A 23,759-nucleotide genomic window follows, 5' to 3' on the forward strand; every position below is an offset into this window, starting at 1 on the left:
TTTTGTTACATGTCTCCTAACAGATTAAGTTTGCAATTCAATTATATGATTCTCACACTTCATCCTCTTTCTTCAACATGATCTAGTGAGGGAGGAAACAACCACTAATATTTCAGATAATAATTATTATTTATTCCAGTGTCACAGTCCRTGTATGTAGACACAATGACATGCAAAAACTACATACATCTTAGCATTAAAATTAATCTTTACTCTCAGGTACAAAAGTACCTATAATTAAAAGAGACCCCCCACCCATATCATTCATCATCCTTATTTTACAAGTCCGGGGAATTTTTATAACAGATAAATAACAAGAAAAAAACTTGGCTTTGGATGGTTGCACTCTGCAACTTCAAGCTCACGGTAATTTACATTATTCSTCCCTCAAAAATCGGATATTTTTGAAAGTTTTGCTGTCAAGAGTGAACATCGCTGCCTCATGTAATGACCTCCTAAAGGAGCCACAATCTAATTTGAATCCTTCATACGCTTCATTACTTCCTCTAAGACTGTCCCACACCTGAATTTGCTTTTCTTTTACTAAAAATATTTCATAATAAGTTCGTTGTTACCCTTTTAATGTCTCTGGGACAAGTCTACATCATAAAAACAGAGTAACTTAGATACAAATGCACATTAACCTATTTTATCTATTTTATTTTAATGCACATTATTTTATCACTTATTTTATCTTTTCTACATTCCATTTTGTTATTTACAGGTTTTTTTTGGTATTTTATTTTTCTAGTAAAGTTAAAAAAAAATGAAAGTAAATGAAAGGTTTTTAAAAAAAAAAAAAAAAAAAAAAAAAAGGCTGGTGCACGTTGCTCCCTTTCATAAGGAAATCATCCTTCAGCTTCCAAGGGCTAAAGGCAGAGCAGATGCATCCTGCCCACGTCCCCACATGCATCTCTCACTGCAGGCAACGTGTTGTGTCCAGGCTCTCACTCAGCTGGAGGCTGCCATTTAGCACCATCACCAGCTAATACCCACCCACAGTGTTATCTAGTTCAGCAATATCTACAGCACGAGATGGTAAAAGAAAATAAAGAAAAAAGTCTTCAAGTGGCAAAAAATATTTGGACAATAAAAATGAACTTTATTTATTTATTACCAGCGTGGAACTCATGACAATGCTCTGGGRAGGGATGAATCCTGCAAAATACCATGTTAAAGATATTATCCTCTCAACCACTTGCATCATGAGACTAAGGCTTAAAGAAGGCATTAACTCTGCAGACTAGGTCACATGCTCTATTATCCCTGAAAATGTGTTTGATAATGCCACAAATTTATAGAATTGGACACCTTTTCTTCCCAGAATGTCATATAATCTTGGAAAAGTGAAGCAGTAAGAAAGAATTAAGGCAAAGTTACATGTCATCCAATTATCAAGAAAAATCACCTCAGACACACCTTGGGCAGACCCAAGAAATGAAGTGATATTTGATGAAGGGCTCTTGGCAGATGACAGGAAATAAGGCAGTCCAAGCAAAAAATGACAGTATAAGCAGTAACAAACAAGAGAGGAAAACAGTAAAGGGAAGAAAACTCAGGCAACAGAACCAGTAACAGGAGAGCAAAAGAGGAAAAAAAAATCCTAGAACTAATTTGTAACTTTAATGTAATGTAGTAGCACACCAGAAGCCACTAAAGAGATTCAGGAGCAGAAGCAAGACAAGAAAAACAGAAATAAGCAGAATCTCTCTARAATAAGCAGCTAAGCATTTTGACAAAACCAAAATAGTGAAAAGAGAAGATTRTTGTAATAATAAAGACTGTAGAGATCTGAAGCAATCTGATGAAGTTTCTAGGATATCCTATCAGAAAGAGTGCCAGTAAGAACAAACTGGTCTCTTGTACGTTATAACAAAGTGATTACTCAGTAGGTCTGCATATGTCAGATCTCACTCTGATGTGGTGTTAACTTTTAAAAAGCTGTAAAAAAAAGCAAAAGAGAAGTCAGCTTGCATTCAAACTAACTGCTAAGAAGGCTTAAAACAAAAAGGATAGATCTGACAGAAAAAAAAAGAAAAAAGAAGAGGATCTACAGAAACTGCTGAAACAGCTGAAGGGCCCTGTGGAAGTCAAGAAAGAAGGGCAAGAATAAACACAAAAGCAATAAAACTGAGGATATCTGTAAAGGAAGCCAGGCAAAGAAAGGAGGAGAAGCTGATTAACTCTTGGGAAGCAGCACAGCCCAGATAAGTAAGTGAGCCTTTTCCTCAGCAGGAAAAGGTCACAAGTAATTAGGATGATTGAGGCAGCTTGAGGGAGGATGGGCATTAGATGGAAAAAAGTGGGGAAGAGGTTGGGAGTAAGCAGCAAGCTTGGCAATTCTGAGCAGTGAGAAAATGAGGAAAATAATTGAGTCCTGTGACTTGGGGAAAAGCCTAACTCAAGRTTTGTAAGTAGTAAGTACTCAATTTACTACTCAATAGACTCAGTACTCAGTAGACTAAACTGTAGATTTTGTGACTTACCTAATTTTGAGAAGAACTTTGTGAACATGAATGTATTTTCCGTCCACTAGAAACTTGAGGTCTGCAGTTTCAGGGTTGTCAAATTCCTTCTTCAGCGACTGGGCTACTGTCAGATGGTCATCAGGCTCTAGTATAAAAATGGGAATTTATAGTGGCCAGTAAGTACAGGAATCACTTACAACCTTATCCTGGGCTTATATCAGCAATTAACATTATTAATAAACCCAATTTCCGTGTCAGGTTAGTAACAAAACAGTGTGTTCAGTATGAACCTGTGGAAAAGCAAAGCACAGCTTTGTTCAGTCTTTGTTCAGTTTACTTCCCAATCCAAATATCCCTATAAAAAAAGTCTCACTCCTGAAATTTCTCAATATGAGGCCAGAAAAAAAAGRGCAGACTAAGAAGTTAAATGATGCATCTGAAAACAAATAATATTAACTTATTGGCAAAATTATTATTTTAAAAGAAGTGTCTGTTATAAAACACCTAAAAGCTCAATAAAAAACACAGTATGATTTGATAAAAGACTGCCATGAGGAAACATTATCTTACTGTCAAAATAAAGYGATTATTTAATTAAGGCATGCAAAGCTGCTCAGTATGATGCTCCCAAAGGCAAATCCCACCAGTAACAAGCCTGTTTGGAAGTGCTCTCCCCAGAGTTCCCATGTTAACAGCCCCCTGAGTGTGAGTGTCCTCCCTGTTGTATGGATGCACATACATGGATGTGCCACAGGGGAGGTGGCACCTGCACCAGAAAGACAAGGCTCCCACTGTCTCCACACAACGTGCATCTCCTGAACTGCTTCCAACTCCTCAGCACAGGGGGTAGTCTCATAGAACTATTTTCTTGAATATTAAGGGGAAAAAAAAATCTCCAAACCTCATTTGTTACCCAGATAACAGGTTTTTCTCCTCACCCTATGAATATCTATTATTGTTTTATCCAGCTTTTTAGGATCAGGAATAAGCTTTTCTCTACAGAAAATTACATAAATGCTAGGCCCTGAAATTCTGTAGCTTACCCAGTTCAGCAGGATACTATCTTATTAGAATGGAAATACTGCCATCACAAGCTGGAGAAAAACTTKAAGCACATAATTTGATACTGTCATGCTTTGTTTAGCACAGTTACTTGCAAACACRCTGAGAGAATGTCATTGATGTCCAACTAGGGAAATAATTATGGAAATCTTTTGGATTTCAGGTGAAAGGAGGAGGAAAACAAATCCCAGTGAAAATATATTAATTAAAAAGAAAAATCTCCCGAACTAGTAGAATGGTAAAACTCTTTGTTTATTCTTATTCYGTGTGACATAGTTTATTTATTCAGAGCTCTGCAGAGTTAGTGCAGGAATTTTAACAATCCACAGAAACCTCCCGCTCGCCTGCAAGGCTGCAGTAGGGCAAAGGATTCTGTACTGCCCTGCTGTGAAACCTGTCCCCAAAGCCACTGGTACTTCTGACACTCGTCACTAGGGCTTTACCAGATGATTTCTACTATCAGAGGTCACAGAATCACAGACTGGCTGAGGTTGGGAGGGACCTCTAGAGATCACCTTGTCCAACCCCCTGCTCCAGCAGGGACACCCAGAGCACGGGGCACAGGGCGGCATCCAGGYGGGTTTGGGAGATCTCCAGAGAAGGAGACTCCACAGCCTCCCTGGGCAGCCTGTGCCAGGGCTCTGGCACCCTCACAGGGAAGAAGTTCCTCCTCACCTGGAGATGGAACTTCCTGGGTTTCAGCTTATAGCCATTTCCCCTTGTCCTGTCATTGGCCACCAATGAGAAGAGCTTGGCCCTTCCTCCCTACATTCTGCTCAGTAAAGTGGGGTTAACCTATAAAATTCTTAGTGAGAGGGAAAGCAGGTGCTTTTATTTGTTTTAGCAGCAGTGGAAGGAAATAAGGATGCAGTTCACATGAGCCAGGCGCAAAGCCAAGGAAACCCTTCAGCATTCAGTGTTTAGCCGTAAAGATGGAATGCACAAGAGTGTCTGGGGGTGGAAGCACCAGAAAGCAAAAGGAGGAGGGCTCTAGCAGGGCATGTGTCCATGGCACTTAGGGGGCAGGCAGTAAGATCCTAGCTATGAAGCTTCTTAGCACACATATATCCAAGGAGCTTCTCAGCACACATATAACAGGAGCCAAACAACAGTGAGCAAATCCTGAGGACTCACCAAGGTGGGGTAGGATGGACAGACTAGTCACACTCCTCTCCTAAAGGGTCCAAGAAAAGGCACATCCAAGGCTAGCACATTGACCCCTAACTAASGGGAATCCAGGAGACACGTGAGGTCTCGGGGGGCAGCACCCTGCAGCCTCAGCAGCATCCCAAGGACTCCAGCTCAGACCTCTTGCTGCTCATGAGTGCGTGACATGATGGGCACGACAAAATGCTCCTGCTTAAAAAGAAAATGACCTTTCCTTCCTGTAAGGCTTCTCCTTGAGCTTTGCTACATTGTTGTTGCACGGTAAAACATTCTTTCCAAAGGGAGTAAGCACTTAAGGGCAGAAAACAAAGATAAAAGGAGCTGGAAAGGTCAAAAATGACTGTCCCCGTGTGAGGCAGGGTAAGAAGGGCGAGTGTTTTGTCCTAGGGGACAATGAAGGGGGAGAAAAAACAAGCGTGTCTCAAAACAGTTATGGACTTGGTCTTGACAAGGCTGTGTTAAARAGAGAGCACGGATAGCTGGACCTCGTGATAAACCCAGTAATAACCTGGCTGCTCACAAGTCTTCCGCACTTGTGAGCACAGACAGTCCCACTCCAGATGCTTTAATCTGACCCCATCTCCCTGCATGCTCCGTGAGAAGGACTGAATGCTTTYAAGTGATGGGCCGTCTCACCTAGTGCAGAAGTCTGAAACAAAGCCAGGTGAATCTCAGCACAGCACTGCCCATTGCCCTGCACTGACTGCAAAGGAAACACTAAGCGGTTAATGCAGAGCAGGGCATTCCAAGTGTCACCCCTGAGGTTGTATCAGAGGAATCCAGCCCTGTAAATGCACAGGAAGCAGCAGACAGAGAAGTAAATATGAAACCTAGAGACTCATAAACGGCGAGATGAGTTACTGTCCAAGCCCATCACACAACACCCACAAAGGTGCAAAAAGGTGGAGAAACTAAGCACCTTGCAGTGATCCAGGCCTTTTCCCAAAGTCTCTTCACAGCATAAGGCTCTTGGTGGCTCCTATTTGGGCCACAGACAYGTTACAGTCTCACAAGAGATCATTAGATACAACTTTCTCTGTAAGGCCCGCAAGGTCACAGAAAGGTCTTGCACGCTGCCATATTTTGCTTATTTAGGTACTTATGTTATTGTTTATTATATACTTATGTTAACCAAATCGGAGCAGAATGATCAAGTAACAGCTTTAGGAGAAAGCAGCAGACCAAGCGATGGTGTTTGGGCAATAACCAAGAAAGAAGAGTTTTCTTTTTTAGGAGAAAAACATAACATTTTTTTTTTAAGAAAAAGGAAAGCCTGTTTTTTTTTTTTTTTTTTTTTTTTTTTTTTTTTTTTTTTTTTTGCTGTGGAAAGGAACTGGAGAAAATGAGAGACTGAAAATAATAGGTTCAGAATTGAAAAAAAATATTTCTTAGAAGAGGACAAGAAAAAGCAAATTTGGCAGAAAGAAGCATTGAAAAAAATGTACCAGACATTCAGTCTCAAAGCTGTCTCCCTCACCGAGGGGTAAAATATGGAAAAAGGCGGTTTCTTCTTCTCACCTTCCCCAATGTGCCTTTGAAAAATTACTCAGGGCCCTACATTAAACTGAGAAGAAAAGACAAGAGAAGTAGAGGGGAAATTAAGAAGAGAACTGCAGTGAAGATCAGTGAAATGTGGGAATCCACAAGGAAGAAAATGCCTTTCCAGATAGATACCTCACTTAGTTCCAGGAGCATGAAATAATATTTTAATAGGACAGGAAGAAACAGAAGTTGAAAAGCCCCAGACTTTTATGTACACAAGAATACACACTTAATTGAGTTTTGCAACTTAGCTACACATAATAATAACCTTCTGTTTTCTTCATAAAACTACYAATTTTCATGGAAGAAAAATCTAAACTTTACTACTAAATGTACTGTTGCTACTTTTATTCAGAATTTACAACTCATATACATCTACTTATATGAATGAGGTGCCTCATTAATTAGTACAGTACCATAATTTATACTTAATCAGTAATAGGCCAACATTAACAMATTAATAGTATCTACAATAACTAAGCATATAAATCCTGTTTCTGGAACTACAGTATCAGAATATAAATAAATCAGTATTTAAATCAGTATATAAATTTATTTAATGAATATAAAATAAATATAAAAACAAATATAAAATAAATATTAAAAACAAATATAAAATAAATATAAGAGCTGATTTATAAATCAGTATACAAAACTACAGTTTATATAGTTCTATAAACTCTCCTAGACAACATTTTGAGCAAATGGGGGACTTAGGACTATGCTCTAAAACATGAACTTAGACGAGACAAATTCCTGCAGGCAGGATTCTCCATTTAATCCTCTCACCTCTCGGAGCTGGAATGTGAGGGCTGCCAACCAAAGCTCCTCACCTCTGCACTGGGAGGCACAAGGGAGCACGGAGTGCTCTACAAAGCTGTCAGACCCAAGCAGACAGCACCAGAAAAGCAATTACGAAGGTAGCACCGAAGCTACCGAGCAGGAGGGTGATGCACTCAAAGCAGGGCAGATTACAAATAAGGGTAAGGGAGCTGCTGCCTTCAACCTTCTCACTTCAGCTCCCAGGTGACACCTATAGACAAGCCCAGGAGCCTCAGCCTTGATTAGGCCAGAAGAGGCAATAATACTATTAGCCACAAAAATGGAGTTGGATTTGTAGGCAAAGAATGAACTCTTTAAAAATGCCTTGTGCTAGTGATGGTGCTAACTCATTCCAGTCAGAGGCAGCAAGACAGATCTCAGTGTTCATCAGGCATTTGAGATTCAGTAACCAGTCTCCCCAGAAGCCCAGGTCATGGTCATTTGTCATGAGACTTTGACCTCTAAGCATTCACACAGTCACTCAYGAACACAAGAATTTGACTCGCTCGTTCACACTAGTCTGTGCAAGGATATCACAGAAAGGGTATCAAATGGTTCCCTCATCTCCAAATTCAGACTCAGCTTCTTCGCCCATGAGAGCCATCACACACTGATACTCACAGACTAATAGAAACACAGAATGGTTGAGGTTGGAAGGGACCTCTAGAGATCATCTAGTCCAATCCCCTGCTCCAGCAGGGACACCCAGAGCATGGAGCACAGGGCGGCATCCAGGTGTGTTTGGGAGATCTCCAGAGAAGGAGACTCCACAGCCTCCCTGGGCAGCCTGTGCCAGGGCTCTGGCACCCTCACAGTGAAGAAGTTTCTCCTCACATGGAGATGGAACTACCTATCTTTCAACTTGTACTCATCACCCCTGTCCTGTCAGTGGCCACCAAAAATACTTTGGCCCCTTCCTCCCTACATTCTCCCCTCAGGTATTTGCACATTTTGATAAGATTCYCCCTCAATCTTCTCCACTTCTACTCAGTGGCAACAGAAAAAGGACTGGGTGAACTGGCTTTTCAGATCATCATTCCTACTCAAAACATGGCACTTCCTCACAGAAATAAATAACTTAGCATTGCCACCAGCTCTTATCAAATTTTACAATTCTGTAATTATACAATTCTGTCGATTTTTGCAACACGCCGAGTTTAGGCTTCAAGTACCCACAGGGCTACAAGGGTCACAACGAAAGCTTTTCCAGCTCACCTACGGAGAGCAGGCGCCACATGACGGCGGGGGTGGCGAAGCAGGCGAACACGTCGTCGGTGCAGGCGAAGTGCGTGAGGTGGGGCAGGATCACGGCCTGCCCGCGGCACTGGCCCCACATGAACACCTGGCCGCTCTGCGTCTTGGCGGCCGACGTGTGCGTGGAGTGGCACGCGGCGATCTCCACCACCCTGCGCTCGCCGCGGGCACACAACAAAGGCAAATTACTCTCCCCGGAGCAAAACGCAGYGGAGAACCTCGCGCCCTCCTCCCTTTCAGCATCCTGGTGAAAAGGCACTCGGGGAGTGAGGAGACCCTGAGGAGACCTGGCTGCAGCAAAGCACGGGGCTCGTTGCAGGCCATCAAGCAGCAACAGCTGGCTAAGTCATTTTGCATTTCAGTTTACAATAGAAAATTAATAAAAAGCCTTTTTTTCCCTCCTATTTGTTTACTGGTAATGGTTATACACCAGCAATTTAAAAGTATTTCTTTACATTAGAATCCTGAAGTGTTGGTACTCATAGCATTATTATTACTTAGGCTTAATGGCCTTGACTTTTGGGGAACATTTTCAAAATGAAAAATGAGAATCAGAGAGAAGGGTAAATGTTATTTCTGAATATATCCTAGCTATCATAAACCATCTCACTAATCCTGAAGTTGATTTAGGATTTCAAACCCCCCACTGTGTGCAACATGACACAGTCTAYTGTTCTGCGGTCTGAAATACTGCTTGTTTACTTGTTTTCCCAGCTGCCTGGGGAAAACAGCATGAAAACAACTTGTTTAAAGCTGCATATACCAATTTTGCAGGCTTTAACAAGCTAATATTCTCATTAACATCAGAAACACATATTCTGGCCAACAAAAGGAAAAGGCATTACAGAACATTAAAATTTGAATTAAAACGCAGCCAAGGTGTCTGGAAAAAAAAAGTTACATTTTAAGTAAAAGTACAAACACTCACAGGGAAAGAGCAGCCTTCAAAACCAGGCCATGCCTCCTTCCCAGGGAGCTGCCTTCTCCTTACAGTGATGGACAGGGACACAAGTGTAACTGGCCATCCCACTTTTCTAATTATTCACAATAGGAGGTCAAAATCAAGACCTTATTACTATGGAATTGCTAAATTACTAAGAAAGAGATTGAAATCTCTGGCCACATAAACATACAGTTTGCATTAGCAACAGAGATAACTGTGCTATTAGTGAGCTGAACTTGTGAAAAGCTCAGCTTCATTTTCAGGCAACCACACCAAGACTACGCTCACTTTATGAGCTGGATTAATAGCAAAGCCAACACAAATTGCCATTGACCACTCTTCACCTTTTCGGTGTATACTCCTTGTCAAAATTAACATATTTAAATGTAATTTAAGTGGCAATATAGTTTTTATTGTTGACTTCAAACAATGAAACTATACTCCAAGGGAAAACTGCAGTTAAGACCTGCAAGATACAGTGTGAACTGAAGTGGGAAATAGCTCAGATGCTTAAGTTCAGAATATTCAGTTTATCTTTCACAAGGCGGGTTATGAGGCAGATTCAAGCACTTGCTAGGAGAATCAAACCTTAATTTGCTAATTTTCCATGTCAGACAAATTTTTAAATTGTTCATATTTAATTTTGTGAAAGCACCATTGGAAAAAAATAGAGGCTATTTCTTCCCAAAACAGGTTGGTAGAGCCCTAATTTTCTGCAGCTTTTTTGAGGGTAGGCTGCCTCATGTCTGACTGAAGAGAATGGAGGTATTACCTGTCCTTATCCACAATTATTGTTGTAGGGTAAGACTGGTTACTTTTATTCCCAGTACCTAACTGGCCATATGAGTTGGCTCCCCAGGCATAAATCTGACCTTCATCTGTTAGCACTAACGTATGTGCATAGCCACAGGCAACCTATAAATGAGTAATAAAAGAAAAAGTCTTATTTTTATGTAACAGCAAGTTAATATAAACAGATATACAGGATGTTGCACATTAATGTTACTGGTTCTATATCAGTGCCAAAACATCTGGTAAAAGATATGAAAATAACAAACACATATAAGATCACCAAAAGGGAAGCAAAGACGATGAGTGGCTTTAAGGAAAAAAAATACATCACCAAGAAAACTTGTCAGTTTTCCAAGAAAACAGTAAAAAAGACTGACAGAAATCTGTCTGTAACCCCACACATAAAGAAAATCTGTACAGCAAATATGAGCATTATGCTGAAAAAATAAGTTATTCTATCACTATCAGAGCACTCACACTCTCTAAACAGGAGAATAAATACAGGTGAAAATAATATTCATTTTACTACATTATTCTCCAATAGTAAATGTTCCCAGCGAAGCCACTGCCCACATCCTAGAAACAAAATATAAATCCATCTAATTATACGTTTTGAAAGATTTTTAAAAAATGGTTTACTACCTGGATAAACATATAAACAAGGATCCAAAGTTCAGAACACTCCTGTAAATCCTCACTAGACTACAAAAAAATGATTTCTAGCAGAATGGGTCATTTTCCTGACTGTATCCACTTGAGATTAAACCTTTAAGATTTAACCTCTTAAGATTAAATGAGATTAAACCATTTTAGTATCAATTTTATGGTCACTTTAAATATTTCTATTCAGTCAAAAGAAGCTAATAAATTTGCTGGTTACACTGAAGGTGGCCCAATTATTTGGTAGAGTAAAATACCACCCARGATCAAGACCAGCCATGCATTCACACCAGCTGTTGACCTAAAGCAGTTGGAGACAAGTCATTTATACTCTGAACTCCTATTATTCCCTGTGGATGGAGTATGCAGTTCTAGAAATGATACTCAGCTCTGCCAGGAGGACAAAATGCTGCATTTTCCCAGAAAAGAAGACAGGGGTTAATGAAGAACAGGACAGTCAAAGACTGTCCATTGTGACTGACAATTGTTACACTAGCAGAAATAAATTTCAGAGAGAAAAAAGGACTTCCTAATTCCATAGTCTTTTTCAGGTAAAAATCCTGACCTCACCAGAGTCAGTGGCAAAATTCCCACTGAATTCCATCAAGTCGTAACTCCTCCCCTGCTAAWAGAGGTTCATTTCAAGATACACATTTTTATACCAACCAACAGATTAAAAAAATGCAGATAAAAGACCACCTCCTTTAAATGTAAAATGTGCCCTAGCAAAAATACCCTGTGTTTTCAGTTGTTGAGGAAGGGTCTGAGGCTCAGCCCTCACACCTACCCGCTGCACCCGAACGCCCTGCAAAGCTGCTATTCTGCACGGGGTCGGCTGGTTGCCGCTGCTGCCCAGGCCCAGCTGCCCGTTCCCGTTGTAACCCCACACATAAACCTGCAAAACAAAGACAAGGCTTTAGCTGTTTGGCATTAGCTATTTGGCATTAGCTTTTTCATTTAGAAATTAATGTAAGTACTTCACAATTGCAATAACACCTCCTTTTTCCCCTTCCATAGGATCTGCATTTTAACTATAGTTATATACTTGTAAGTAAACATCTATATCTATGCCTATGTACATATTTACATATTTTTTGTTTCTTCTGAACCTTAAATGATAAATTTKGATTCGGCATCTCTTAGTAACACAAACTGCATCCCTCCACTCGAATTTCACATGTTCAGCTTGCTCTGTAAGGGCAGATGATGTAAAACCACAATTCTTTCACTAGGATGACTGGATAATAAATGACTCACAGGGCCATTCCCCAGGACATACAAATAAATGCCATAAAACAAAATTCAGTGAGAAAACTTCACTTACAAATTCTTACCTCTCCATTTTCTACAACAGCCATAGAGCACATCTGCCCACAGGCTATATTAACTATTACTTTATTTTGCAGACAGCCAGTAACTCTTCGAGGAATGGGTTGATTAACTGTTGAACCAGATCCAACCTGGCCCGAGTTATTATAACCCCACGTATACACCTGTTGTAAAAGAGGCATCATTAAAAAGGCTATATAATACACTTCTGAGTATACTGAGCTCTAAGACAGAAATAACTCATACACATTAAAAATCGCATTTTGAGTTTAAATGGTTCTTTTAAAGATCTAGGCTGACAGACTTATGATTTAATTGTTTCTATCAGATATATGACATTTTATATTTCTCKCCCTTATGCTCCTCCTGTCAAAGGCAAAGACAGCATGAGAGCTGCATTGACACTTTCTTGTTTTGTGGGTGTGCTTTCAAACTATTTGACTCCCCATTTTTAGTTCTCCAGAAGAAAAAGTAGAATGGCTAATTGGACACAAATGGCATCTCAGAGTAAATCATCAAAAAAAACTTCTCACTTCAATGGGCTGAACTCCTCACTCCTTTAGTTAATGGCAGATTTAAAGCTGTTAAGAGACTATACTAGGGTAATAATGTAGAAAGTGACCAACTGGCCTCTGCAAATAAATGACACTCCCTTATTACCTGCAGATGCCATATAAAAACCAATGATTTTCCAAGTGTCCTTGGAATCCTTCCAAGTGGACAGACCCAGGCAGATTTTCCCTTTTTATTAAACATTTGTCTTGAATCAGCATTGTAAGGATGGCAAGAAACAGGCCGTAACGCTGTTGCATGTTTGGTTGTATGTTGTATGTTTTCCTGTTTTCAGATATTTGAACTTAATTAAGAGAAAAGRGAGATTTATTCTAGCACTTCTCACCTCTCCATCAGATGTTAACACCATAGAATGATGAGAGCCACAGGCAACTTCAATGACCTTCTTGGTCACCAAGTTAGTCGASACTTGACAGGGAATCAAACCATGATTTGTTGTGCCATTGCCCAACTGACTATAGGCATTATGTCCCCATGTATACACTTCTCCTTCTATAATGAAAATGTAAAAGGTTGTTTTAAAATTTCTGTCTTTTCAAGGAYTACAAAGGAAAAAATTACAATTTGAAAAGTCACATTCAATAGAAAAATAGTTAAGTATTTATGCAACCTCCCTGGTTCTTAATCCCACACATGAATACAAAATCTTAGAAAAATAAGAGAGACAGCTAAAAGAAATGYAATAGTACAGTACAGAATAAAAGATAAAATGACTGTCAAGAGTTCCCATTTCAATTTCCTTCTTTGTTACCAATTAATTTCTGATTGCAATAACACAAATTTCTATGCCTTGTGTTTTCTGTTTTTGAAACACTCAAACTTTTCATTTCATTCATTCAGCTAGGAAAAAGAGAGAAAAAGAATAAAGGGAAAGAAAAACTGATAACATCAGTCAGGCCCTGATACAACTTCACTGGGAACACAGCCATTTGTACTTAACAATGAACAGATACACGCAGAGGCTGCCAGAATGATGTGGGTGATGGAACTCCAGTGAGGCAAGGAAAATAAAAGAGTTCAACTTAGCCTGATAGCCAAAGGACAACATAACTAGTCACTAAAAAGTATCCAGAAGTGAATACAGGAAAAAAAAAACCACATGTATTTTAGTTAAAGCACAGTGCTGGCACAAGAACAGTTGCATTTTTTAACAATCGTACTTTACCTTCTGTAGCAAGAACAACATGAGGGCCACTTCCATAGCTCAGGCAGGCTATCTTTTTGCCACATAAAGTATCTAATCTCCGTGGTTCCATAGTGCTCTGGAGGTCACCTGTTCCCAGACACCCACTGCAGTTTGTGCCAAGCACATAAACCTGTTATAAAAGAATCACAAAATCATAATCCAGGTTGGAAGAGACCGTCAGTGATCATCTCTAACTCCATGCTCAAAACTGTCTACCAAGATCTAATCATATCTAACTAGATCTGTGTGCTCAGGGTCATGTCCTCTTGAGTCCTGAAGACTTCCAAGGTTGGAGATCCCACAACTACTTTGGACAATCTGTTCCAAGGTTTAACTACTCTTTTTTTTTTTTTCCCCCTAATATTGAATTAGAATTTCCCATGCTTCAGTTTGTGCCTGTTGTCCCTCATWCTGTCACCATGCACTTGTAAGAAAAGTCTGCCTTCATCTTTTCCTTATCCTCTGATCATGGTAGGAAACCATTATTAATATAAAATTGATCAAAATGTTTTTCTACTTCTGTACGCTACCTTTGTGGGCATATTATCATAGTTACTGCTTTCATTATAACTTGACAAATGGATAATCAAATATGCCATGTTCACACACATTTCTGGACAAATACCTCATCATTTTCAGTTGCATACAAGACTTCATTACCAGCACTGCCAAATACACAGGCTTGACGAATTAATTTGAGCTCCTCTTGGGAACAGAGAGAAAAAATTGGCCATTTCCCAACATCCAGCATCTTCAGAACAGACAATAACGTTGCCTCCAAAGCCTGATATTATGAAAAGATACCAATACATAAAAAGAGACAAGTGTGCAACTTTGTAAAGTAAAAGTATACATTTACAGAAACAATATTCTCAACACCAAACTAATATTTCACTTGAGAAAAATGCATGGAGGGAAGACTTTTATTATAAACAAATAAATTACAGAGTTTAAATAAAGTACYATGTAGGAAGTTAATTGCTGAGGTCATATTTTTGCCATATTCGTATGGCAAAACTCCTAATCTACAGGAGTAAAAGTGTATTATCATAAGCATCTAATACCTGGAATACTTATTTTTTTTAAACAATAAAAGTAATAATGAATGATATCTATCCATAATCCAATTCCTTTCTMTGCCATTATCAGATGTATTCAATTCAAAAGACATTTTCTCTCTTTTRATATTTTACCACTTTCTCAGTTTCTATCACATTTTGTCCCCCAAACTTAAGACAGCATTAACTATCATCCCCCTAAATATTTTAATTACATTTTTCCAAGTTATTGGAAGTGATCAGTTCTCTCATATTGCGCAGAATCTGGAAAGAAAGAGTTAGATCAGAATTTGAGTTTGGCCCATCTACCTATCCCAGGGTATATCAGTTATGCTTCAAGTATTCCTAAAACATTTCAGTTTTGCTTGAGCTCAACAACGAGACTGATAGGTGACTACTCAGTTTTCTTTGTCTTAAAGAAAACTTAAAGTCTTTTTTTTTTTTGATTTGTCTTAAAGAAAGATTTTAAAGAAAGGCACCATCATTAAGGCCAAATCTAAATGAAGTCATCACTAAGCCCAAATCTAAATGAAGTGTTTTATTATGTTCTGCTTTCAGTGTCAAATAAAACAAAAAAGAAAAATGGGAGGAAATTTTAGCATCAGACTCTGCTATGCTACAGAAGTAAATTCTTAAAAGTTCATGTTGTAGAAACCTTAGACTATAGTATATAACCTTAGGACTTAATACTACATKAAACCCATCCTCTGAGTCAAAGAAGCAACTGAAATGCATACATTGTTATATTTTTGTGACTTTCMTAAGCAACATTTCTTTCGCAACTGTTGCTTCCTCTATCCACAGTTTTGATTTTCAGTTTATCTTACAGCCTTGATTAAGTCACTACTAAATGCAACCAAAACTTCTTCCTTTTTACGGGCAGCAGGACAAAATTCACAATATACATTCACATTCTGACCTTGACACTGACTCCTTGAGGAGATTCATCCTCCATATGGATTTGTGCCTGTGTACCCCTGCAGAGAGAGAACTGTGGTTAAAATCACCATACAATACAATATTGCTGCAACAATACTTTACTAAACTACATACACTTCGTATTAAACAAGAACTATTTGCCTATGTGAGTTGAGAAAATGAAAAAAAAAAAAAGACAATTTTGTTTTTGCACTGAGATCAGAGGAATCAGGGAGGGACCCTGTTCTTCTGCACTCTTTCTCAAAAATGAGGAATTCCTGGACAAAACTTCTTTTAAAAAATAGTAAAACTTACTCAGATTGTAAGAATCTGAGAATAGAAAAGAACAGAAAAGAAAAAGTTTTATTAAAGATCAAACTTTGAAATCTTTTTATTCTAATAAAAATTAATTTAGAAGTCTGCTGACATCATTTTCCATCATTTATCTGAGCAAAGAAAAAGCACACTGGAAAGAGCTTTCTATTTGCAGCTTAAGCCTTCAAATGTTCTTATTGCAGCTCTTTTCTGTAAACCAGTAACAGGAAAAAAAACATTTGGGCTTTTAGAGTTTACTGGGAATTCTTAATATTCACTCCAGCATATTCAGAAAAGACTGCCAGCCCTGTAAATGACTCAAGCAATTTCTGGCATGTGCATCAACAGTAGAAACAGATTTTCAGAGCAGATGCTTTTTCCCAGATGAACATGCACAGCTCTGCTATCCTTAATTTATTTCCAGACACAAAGCCATGCAAATCCATTTTCAATAAGAATGAGCAGAGGAGTAAGCAGCTCTAAAGCTATGAAAGTTTATTTCACTCAACAAGCAAGAAAGCAGTACACATCATTTTCTTGGAGACGACCAGATTCAGGCAATATTAGAAGTCTATTTACATTTAACTGAAAATTAAATGTCTGTAAATTCTGACTGCAGAGTAATATCCAACAAACAAGAAAGTATCATTTTACTTAGTTGCTCTTCAGAGGATTGCACCACTTTAAAAGATGCATCCAACACAGCTTAATGAACTTAGCTAACTTACTATTAGTCATGCCTCTTACATCAAAGTTTTAGGCCAAGGATCCAAAACACATCCAATAGGGTTTAAATATTTTTCAATGATTTAACAGATAAAAGAATTTTCTACAACGTAATAAATATGACTTAATCTCATGATTAAACAAAAGTTCACTTACTTTAAAAGAACAAAAAACCTGAACAATTGCTACAGCTCAGCCCTACTGAATGTGCAGATTAAGTTTATGCTTGAGTATAAAACATGAACTAGGTACACGTTGGGCTTTCATACATCTAGGCTGAGACCTTAAATGACAAATGAAAGTAATTTTTAATTCCAGCTGTGTCTATCTGAGCAGCTTTGGAATGAACCTGAATTCAAGCCTTGTTCCTTCCAAGCACGACAGGCTGCAGGATTCTTGCAGTTGCCACATGCAGGCACCTGGTAAAAGCTGGGATGGCCTTAAGGATACAAGGGGCCAGTGGGGCTAGCAGAAGGATCCAGGACCTACAGGGAATCTACACTGGAGCATCAGCTAGGAACCACACTGCTCTACAGCTCTTGAATAGAGCCCCAAATCACAGAATCACAGAATGGTTGGGTTGGAATGGACCTTTAGAGACCATCTARTCCAACCCCCCTGCTCCAGCAGGGACACYKAGAGCAGGGGGCACAGGTTTAGAATTTAATACTTAGTAACTTCTTAAACTGCTTGCTGGGATGCACTTTGTTATTGCTTTATTTCCCTCAATTATGACTTAAAATTTTTGTCTGCATCTTGTCTAAAACTTATCTAGACTTGTCTAAAACTTTTCTTTGATACTTTTGAAAGACAACATCTGTTATTCATCAAGTTCTGACATTTCAATTCAGTTACCTCTTTTTAAACTACAGCACAAGCAGTTTATCTTTAAATGCAGTTACGCTTGCTACAAGCCAGGCATTTTAGGATGGCTCATTCCATTCGCCTAAGGAAAGATTCTCCATTTCTCTACTTTCTCAAAGAGTCCAAATAAGAAACATGCCGATTTTTTTTTCTCAAGTAAAAAATCTAATATGTCTTCACAGCTGAAAAGATGCAATTCATTTTATCTCAAATATAACTAATTAAAAATGACCCTCCAACTCCATTCTTCAGGCCCTTCTGCAAACAGATGCACCTTATCTTTGAGGAACCTTACAGAGGGGTATATRGAATGTCTCAAATGACACAGGATAATTAATTTTATTCAAAATCATTTATTCTAATACAAATACATACTGATTGCCACATGTCTGCATCTACGAAGGTGTTCCTTCTAAAAACCTATAATTGATTTAAGAATACATATTCACTCCTGGATCCTGAAAACAAAGAAAGAAAGAAAAAGGGTAAGCCTAAGAATTATTTTTATTTGCATAGCTTTAAAAAACATCAATCATTTATCTTTGCCTGAAGCAATGAAAAAACAGTATATTCATCAGGAGTTGAGAAGTCTAAGTATTTGAGGACTTCAAGTACAGAAGAAAAACATAGTCCTAGCTATTACAAATAAGTTTTGGGAGCATAAATCTTAAATTATGCATAAAATTGTTAAGGCATTTTGCTTTAAAGTAGGTATCAATTAAAAAAAATCTTGATACTCACTTTAAAAAGTAAAAAGATAAGAAAAAGACATTTCTCATATTAATTTTATCTATTTTGACTAGCTTTCTTTTTGAAGAATTCTAAAGCACAGATCTACAAAAGCTAACTCTGCTATAAACAGCCATTTCTTGAAGAAGTACACAGCATTTTAATACAAAAATATTTATATCAAACTTTACAAATTTCCTATCTGGAATCCAAGTACACTTTAACAATTGGGACAGCCTACTCTTCAATTCGAGTCTAGATTTTGGAATTACTAAGTTCCAATTTCTAAATCCTAACTGACCTTGCATTTGCCCCTGCCATTGCTTTCTCTTTGGGTAAGCAATGTAGGCTCCTGCAGGACAGATAAKATTGAGTTAAGGAACACAAATATGACTGAGGTCTGATTAGGAGTCTAATAAGACCGTTTAATTATAAATGTTTAAACAGGTTCATTGGCTCATTTGAACGTAACATTCAAATAGATTCTCTTCCCCTCTAGGAACTTGGCAAGGAAATAGAAGTTCTTATAACTCCATTTAGTTTTTCCTCCCACTTGCTCTAAGTGCTGATGAATCCCACCAACTGAGCCAGAGGTCTATGTGGAGATTTTTCCTCCTAGGTCTCTAACCGAGGCTAAGGAAAAATCAGGAGGAAAAAGTCACAGAGAAAAAAAAAATGTTAATCATGCTTCTACGGAAGGGTCCTAATCTTCTGTGTTCTTATTTTTCTCATCAGTTTCCTATAGCACTAATCGTGAAATGATGCTAATGCGTCCACGCAGTCTTGCAGGAGAGGACAAAACACTAATACTAATTACAGTTATTCTTCTTGAACAGATATGGGGGAATCATAAAGCTCACAATCCCATTCCACGAAGACTGATAAGGAGAATTTTCTTACAAAATTTTTCCTTTTTCTTCAGAATGCATCATTACACAGCTTGAGCAAACAGTGAAAAGCCATTAGGCCATCCAACACTGGCAGCAACCTGACAGATCTCAGCTCTTCATTTACTCCTCTGCTGATGGAGCAGGAAGTCACAGACCCTGAAAAACAGCAAATGTTTGTTTGAAGAGCAGCAATTTAAACTAAATCATATAAAGCTGTACCAAAAAAGAACAGGAAAAAGCCCTGATAAACTAATAAGAAAAATATCCTCCTGTGACYGAGGTATTCAAACATTAATCATGGAGGAAGCAAGCAGACCATGGGACTTTTCTCTTCACTTACTTGTTTTTTTGAAACCAGGCTGGCTTCTTGGCTCCAGAACAAGCCTCACTGGCTTACTACTTATTCCAAGATTAAATAGACAAGCAGTTTACAGGCTAGACCCAGGACATTTTGAAAAACTGCATATTCATCCTCAACCTTGGCCAAGCTTCTTGCTGCAGAGAAGTTCAAATGGAAATGACCTGAGATAAGCCAGCCATAGTGGCTCCCTTTGCAGAGACAAAACCTCAGCCATAAACATCTGGTAACAAGCCAGCTCTCCTTTAAAGGGATGCTTAGTTCTAGGTGTTGGCTCTAGGGAAGGACCCCTCTATCTGAGCATGCTCCCACTGAAGTTAAATCAGAATTTCAGAGCTAGATGCTTGAAATCTATTTGCAAAGCTTTTATTTTATTTTTTTTTTTGAGTAATGACATCATCCCCCAAAAGAAAGTAATTGCTAGGACTAAAATGTAGAAGGTGAAGATGGAAACAACACACAGAAGGAAACACTGGCACACCAAAAACTAGGAGGAAAGTGAGAATACTATTTTATAACACATGCTCAGCACAATCTTTAGCTTTAGCTTCAGTACTGCTATGATAGAGATAAAAATATCAGGGAAAAATCATTTGAAACACATGAGACGACAGGAAAGAAAACAGAGGTTATGTTTTTTAAGCAATTCAGCATTATGGAAGTTTAAGTTTTGCTCCTTCAGACATTCTGTGGTTTAAAAAGAAGTGTCAGGATCTGGTGTGAAATTTCTGCTTTAGGTGAAAAAAAAGTCTCTGAAAATCTTACAAAGACTCTTAAACCTCCTTCCCCTCACCACTAGAAAAACCTTTGGGGTTTTGGGCTAGCAAGGCAATTTTTATTTTTTATAGCAAATGCTATGGAAAGCATAGATGAAAAGACACAGAGCTTATATTCAGGAACTGTTCTTCCATTCCCACTCTAGTGCCCTTTTTTTCCTYAGAACTGCTGCTGCTGGTGTAAAATGATGCATTGTTTATCCACAACTAACAAAGTGGATTTGACTGCAAAAACACATGAGAAGAAATGCAGAAAATATCCTATTTTTTCTCTCCAGTTCTACTAATCCTCCAGTCACTCTGAAAAGAAATAATTTGAAAGTTCTGGGGATCCAAATACTTGACTGAAGAGAAAAAAAGATTTGAATTGAGAAGCAACTAATAAAGAGAAACTGCATAACAGATTAATGAAAGGCAAAAGCACAAAGATTGGGAAGTTTATCCTAAGCTCATACTAAAACTTGCTTCTCTAAATATACCTACTGAAATGTCAAGGTCAGTGGTAACAAAAGAATTAAACTTCATAAAACAAATGTCAATCAAAACGGTTTTCACTTAAAAACATTCACACTGGTTTCTACAAATGCAAAGATACCTTTTGAGAGCAGTCAAGTGTTTCAGATGGCCGAAGATGAATGCGACTCCTTGCAGTGCTGAAAGGCAGTTCAGCAGGATGCTGGGCTCATTAGCGGTTTTCTTCTAAAGCAAAAGAAAAAAAAATAGTGAGCATTTCATCCAGATCTTTCAGAGTATTAACATATGCAAATAGTCCGTTAAAGTCTCTTGGGAACTGTGTCTCTCCTATACCTAAATCTAATATTTCATTTGTTGGAAGAAAGCTTTTGATTTTAATTTTTTTTTTTTAATGTAGCTGATCCCAGATGTTCAGAAAGCTCTCTGCTGAACTAGCAGCCAAATTCCAAAAACACTTTGTGTTTGTGTTCGTGTTGTGTTTGTGTTTATGCATACATAYGCATAAACATAATAAAATATTAACACTTGGTCTTTACGTCATTTTTAGTTTAATAGCTCTCTTCTATATAAAATGTTGCATATATAATTTATATATAAATGTTGCATATATAATTAATTTTTAACTGAAATTTATATGGATTCTCATTTTAACCTTCAGACATGAGCTATAAAGTAGGAGACTTCAGGGAATCCGTTTTAGGGAAACAAAAGTATTCCAAAGATCTGCTTTCAAAAGAACTTTATTAAAAACATCTACCGGGCAACACTGCAAATCAATACCAAATAATGTATCAAGTATATGAAATGAGGTTCATAAATATTATATTTTTATAGACTTGCAGAATCTTAAGACAGAAAAGTTTAAGCTGTAAGAATTTGAGGAACACCCTTGGTCATCAGKTTAATAAATGAGGTGTAAGCTTCAGAGGTTAAGCTCCACTGCACCTGCAAGCAGGAACCAAAACCTTTTAATGCCACAAAAACATCATGCTAGGGAGGAGCTCTTATTTTAAGAAATAATCACAAATATTAAATTGTCTTAATACAAAAGCAGCGAGCAAATGCACTAGGTTTGTTACTCCACCGCTAGGTAGACTGAAACTGGCCTAAATTGCTGTTAGTCTGCAGCTACTTGACTCAGACCAATGCTGTGCCTCATACATCAGCTGGTGCTGTTTTACCTCACAGTCAGCTCCTGCCAGYAAGAAACATTCACAGCTTCTACATTTCTAACCCATAATCCCATCCATAGAGGTCTAAGGAAGGTCTTTCTAGCCTAATTTAGGCTAACAGCAACAAGTTACAAGGTGCATCTCATACAACTTTAATAAAACACCTAAAAAAACTAAGAGGTTTACCAAATCACCTCTGGTTTCCTCAGAGTTAGCACCATTTTTATGGATAACAGAGCCTTGGTCCATGACACAGGCTTACTCCTTCAGGTAGGAAGTTTCATTTGTCTGAATGCTGCATCACTGAGCGGRGTTTTTCCAAGGCAGTTGGATGCAATTCCAGCATAAATCGATAGCCACAACTACACTACTCTTTAGACTGGGCTCAAGGCACCATGACATGGCTCTTCAGGACATCTAGGATTCTACCTAGCCCTGTAGCAGGCTGCYTGAAACTGCAACACATCATACACGTGAGGAGGCCAATCCTAAATTATTTTGCCTTAATCTTAACACTCACTGATCTTTATTTTCTTTACCTGGATGGGTAAAGAATACTTTAAAAATACTTGTGCATAACATTGCCTCTTTTTTTTCAATTCTCTCTTTACTACCACACTTTATCTCCCATTCGACTTTCTTACTTATCAAAAGCAAGGAAGCATTTGTTTTTTGTATTCTTTGAAGTAATTTTAGGAATAAATTGATTTTTTTTTTTTTTTTTTTTTTTGAGATGGGCACGAGTTCTTTTCCACAGACCTACTTATTTTGACACAAATTCCAAGAAAATCCTTCGCTGGGCATAAAGGCATTTCAGAATTTCTTCATTTCCACAGCTCTTGGCGCTCTAGAACAACTGGCATCACTAATTAACCTCGAATTTTCAAAGACTGTCCTTCCAAAACCAGAACACCGAAACCTATTTTTTTTTTTTTACCTTTTTATTCTATTTCCATTAAAAAAAAAAAAGTGACCCAAGGTCACTTACTAAACCCTCTCTTCCCATAGTTTTCTATACTACACTATGTACTGAGAGCACGTCTGCAGCCTACCCGTTGCCTGCCTGGCGGTCGTGCCCTCTTCCGCACTCCTTGCCCTTTCGCTGCCCCCATGGACCACAAGGATGCACAGAGGCACCTGCCTACAGACCTCACCCAGTTCCTTGGCAGGAGTAAAGCCATTTTGCCAATTTACTCTGCCTTTTGACCCACCAGCATTAGAATTTCCCTCTCCACATGCCTCCCCCTACGCACTAACAACCCTTTATGTAGGATTAGATCTTACTAGACATCCCTTTCCCAACTATGCCCTTTCTCAGTGCCAAAACCACAGCGGGRCACCTCACTGGGCTTGCTCAACGTGCTGCAAGCTCTGCAATTCCCCCGTGGGCTTGAGCACAGCGCTCCCAGCCCTGCTCCAACGTGACCCCGGTGCTGCTCAGCCAGACAGGAATTGCGTTATCCTTAAGCCAGGCGCTTTGCTTGCACAGGGACACGGGGCCTGCAGCAGCGGCGGCGGTAACGCAGGCCTGACGCTCGCAAAACGGGCAGGGGCTCCCTCCGCACCGGCCCGGGGCGCAGCCGCCTCGCCCGGCGCTGAACGGGCCGTGGCGGCGGGCGCCGCCCACGCACCCAAGATGCCGGCGGCCGCCAACGGCCGCCAACGGCCACCAACGGCCGCC

The 23,759-nt window shown here is 38.9% G+C and overlaps 1 protein-coding gene across 2 annotated transcripts in view; it reads right to left on the reverse strand.

Moving 5' to 3' along the window:
* RCBTB2 (RCC1 and BTB domain containing protein 2) overlaps window positions 1–23,759 on the reverse strand; it is a 30,942-nt gene that overhangs the window by 7,016 nt on the left and 167 nt on the right. Inside the window, exons 2-13 of one of the 2 annotated variants that reach the window (XM_026053286.1) lie at window positions 21,028–21,131; window positions 19,309–19,454; window positions 18,055–18,137; window positions 15,776–15,833; window positions 14,424–14,582; window positions 13,778–13,928; window positions 12,938–13,104; window positions 12,045–12,203; window positions 11,498–11,605; window positions 10,031–10,173; window positions 8,277–8,467; window positions 2,487–2,613 (exon numbers count right to left, since the gene is read on the reverse strand). In XM_026053286.1, coding sequence (XP_025909071.1) covers window positions 2,487–2,613; window positions 8,277–8,467; window positions 10,031–10,173; window positions 11,498–11,605; window positions 12,045–12,203; window positions 12,938–13,104; window positions 13,778–13,928; window positions 14,424–14,582; window positions 15,776–15,833; window positions 18,055–18,074 — 1,283 coding nt within the window. In that variant the 5' untranslated portion in view covers window positions 18,075–18,137; window positions 19,309–19,454; window positions 21,028–21,131. Of the gene's footprint in view, window positions 1–2,486; window positions 2,614–8,276; window positions 8,468–10,030; window positions 10,174–11,497; window positions 11,606–12,044; window positions 12,204–12,937; window positions 13,105–13,777; window positions 13,929–14,423; window positions 14,583–15,071; window positions 15,121–15,775; window positions 15,834–18,054; window positions 18,138–19,308; window positions 19,455–21,027; window positions 21,132–23,759 lie in introns of those variants that run through there. The other variant, XM_026053287.1, reaches the window with a different exon arrangement.

Source organism: Nothoprocta perdicaria, unplaced genomic scaffold (genome assembly GCF_003342845.1).
Source record: "Nothoprocta perdicaria isolate Ctin4 unplaced genomic scaffold, notPer1 scaffold_98, whole genome shotgun sequence".
In the NCBI taxonomy this organism is placed as follows: domain Eukaryota; kingdom Metazoa; phylum Chordata; class Aves; order Tinamiformes; family Tinamidae; genus Nothoprocta; species Nothoprocta perdicaria.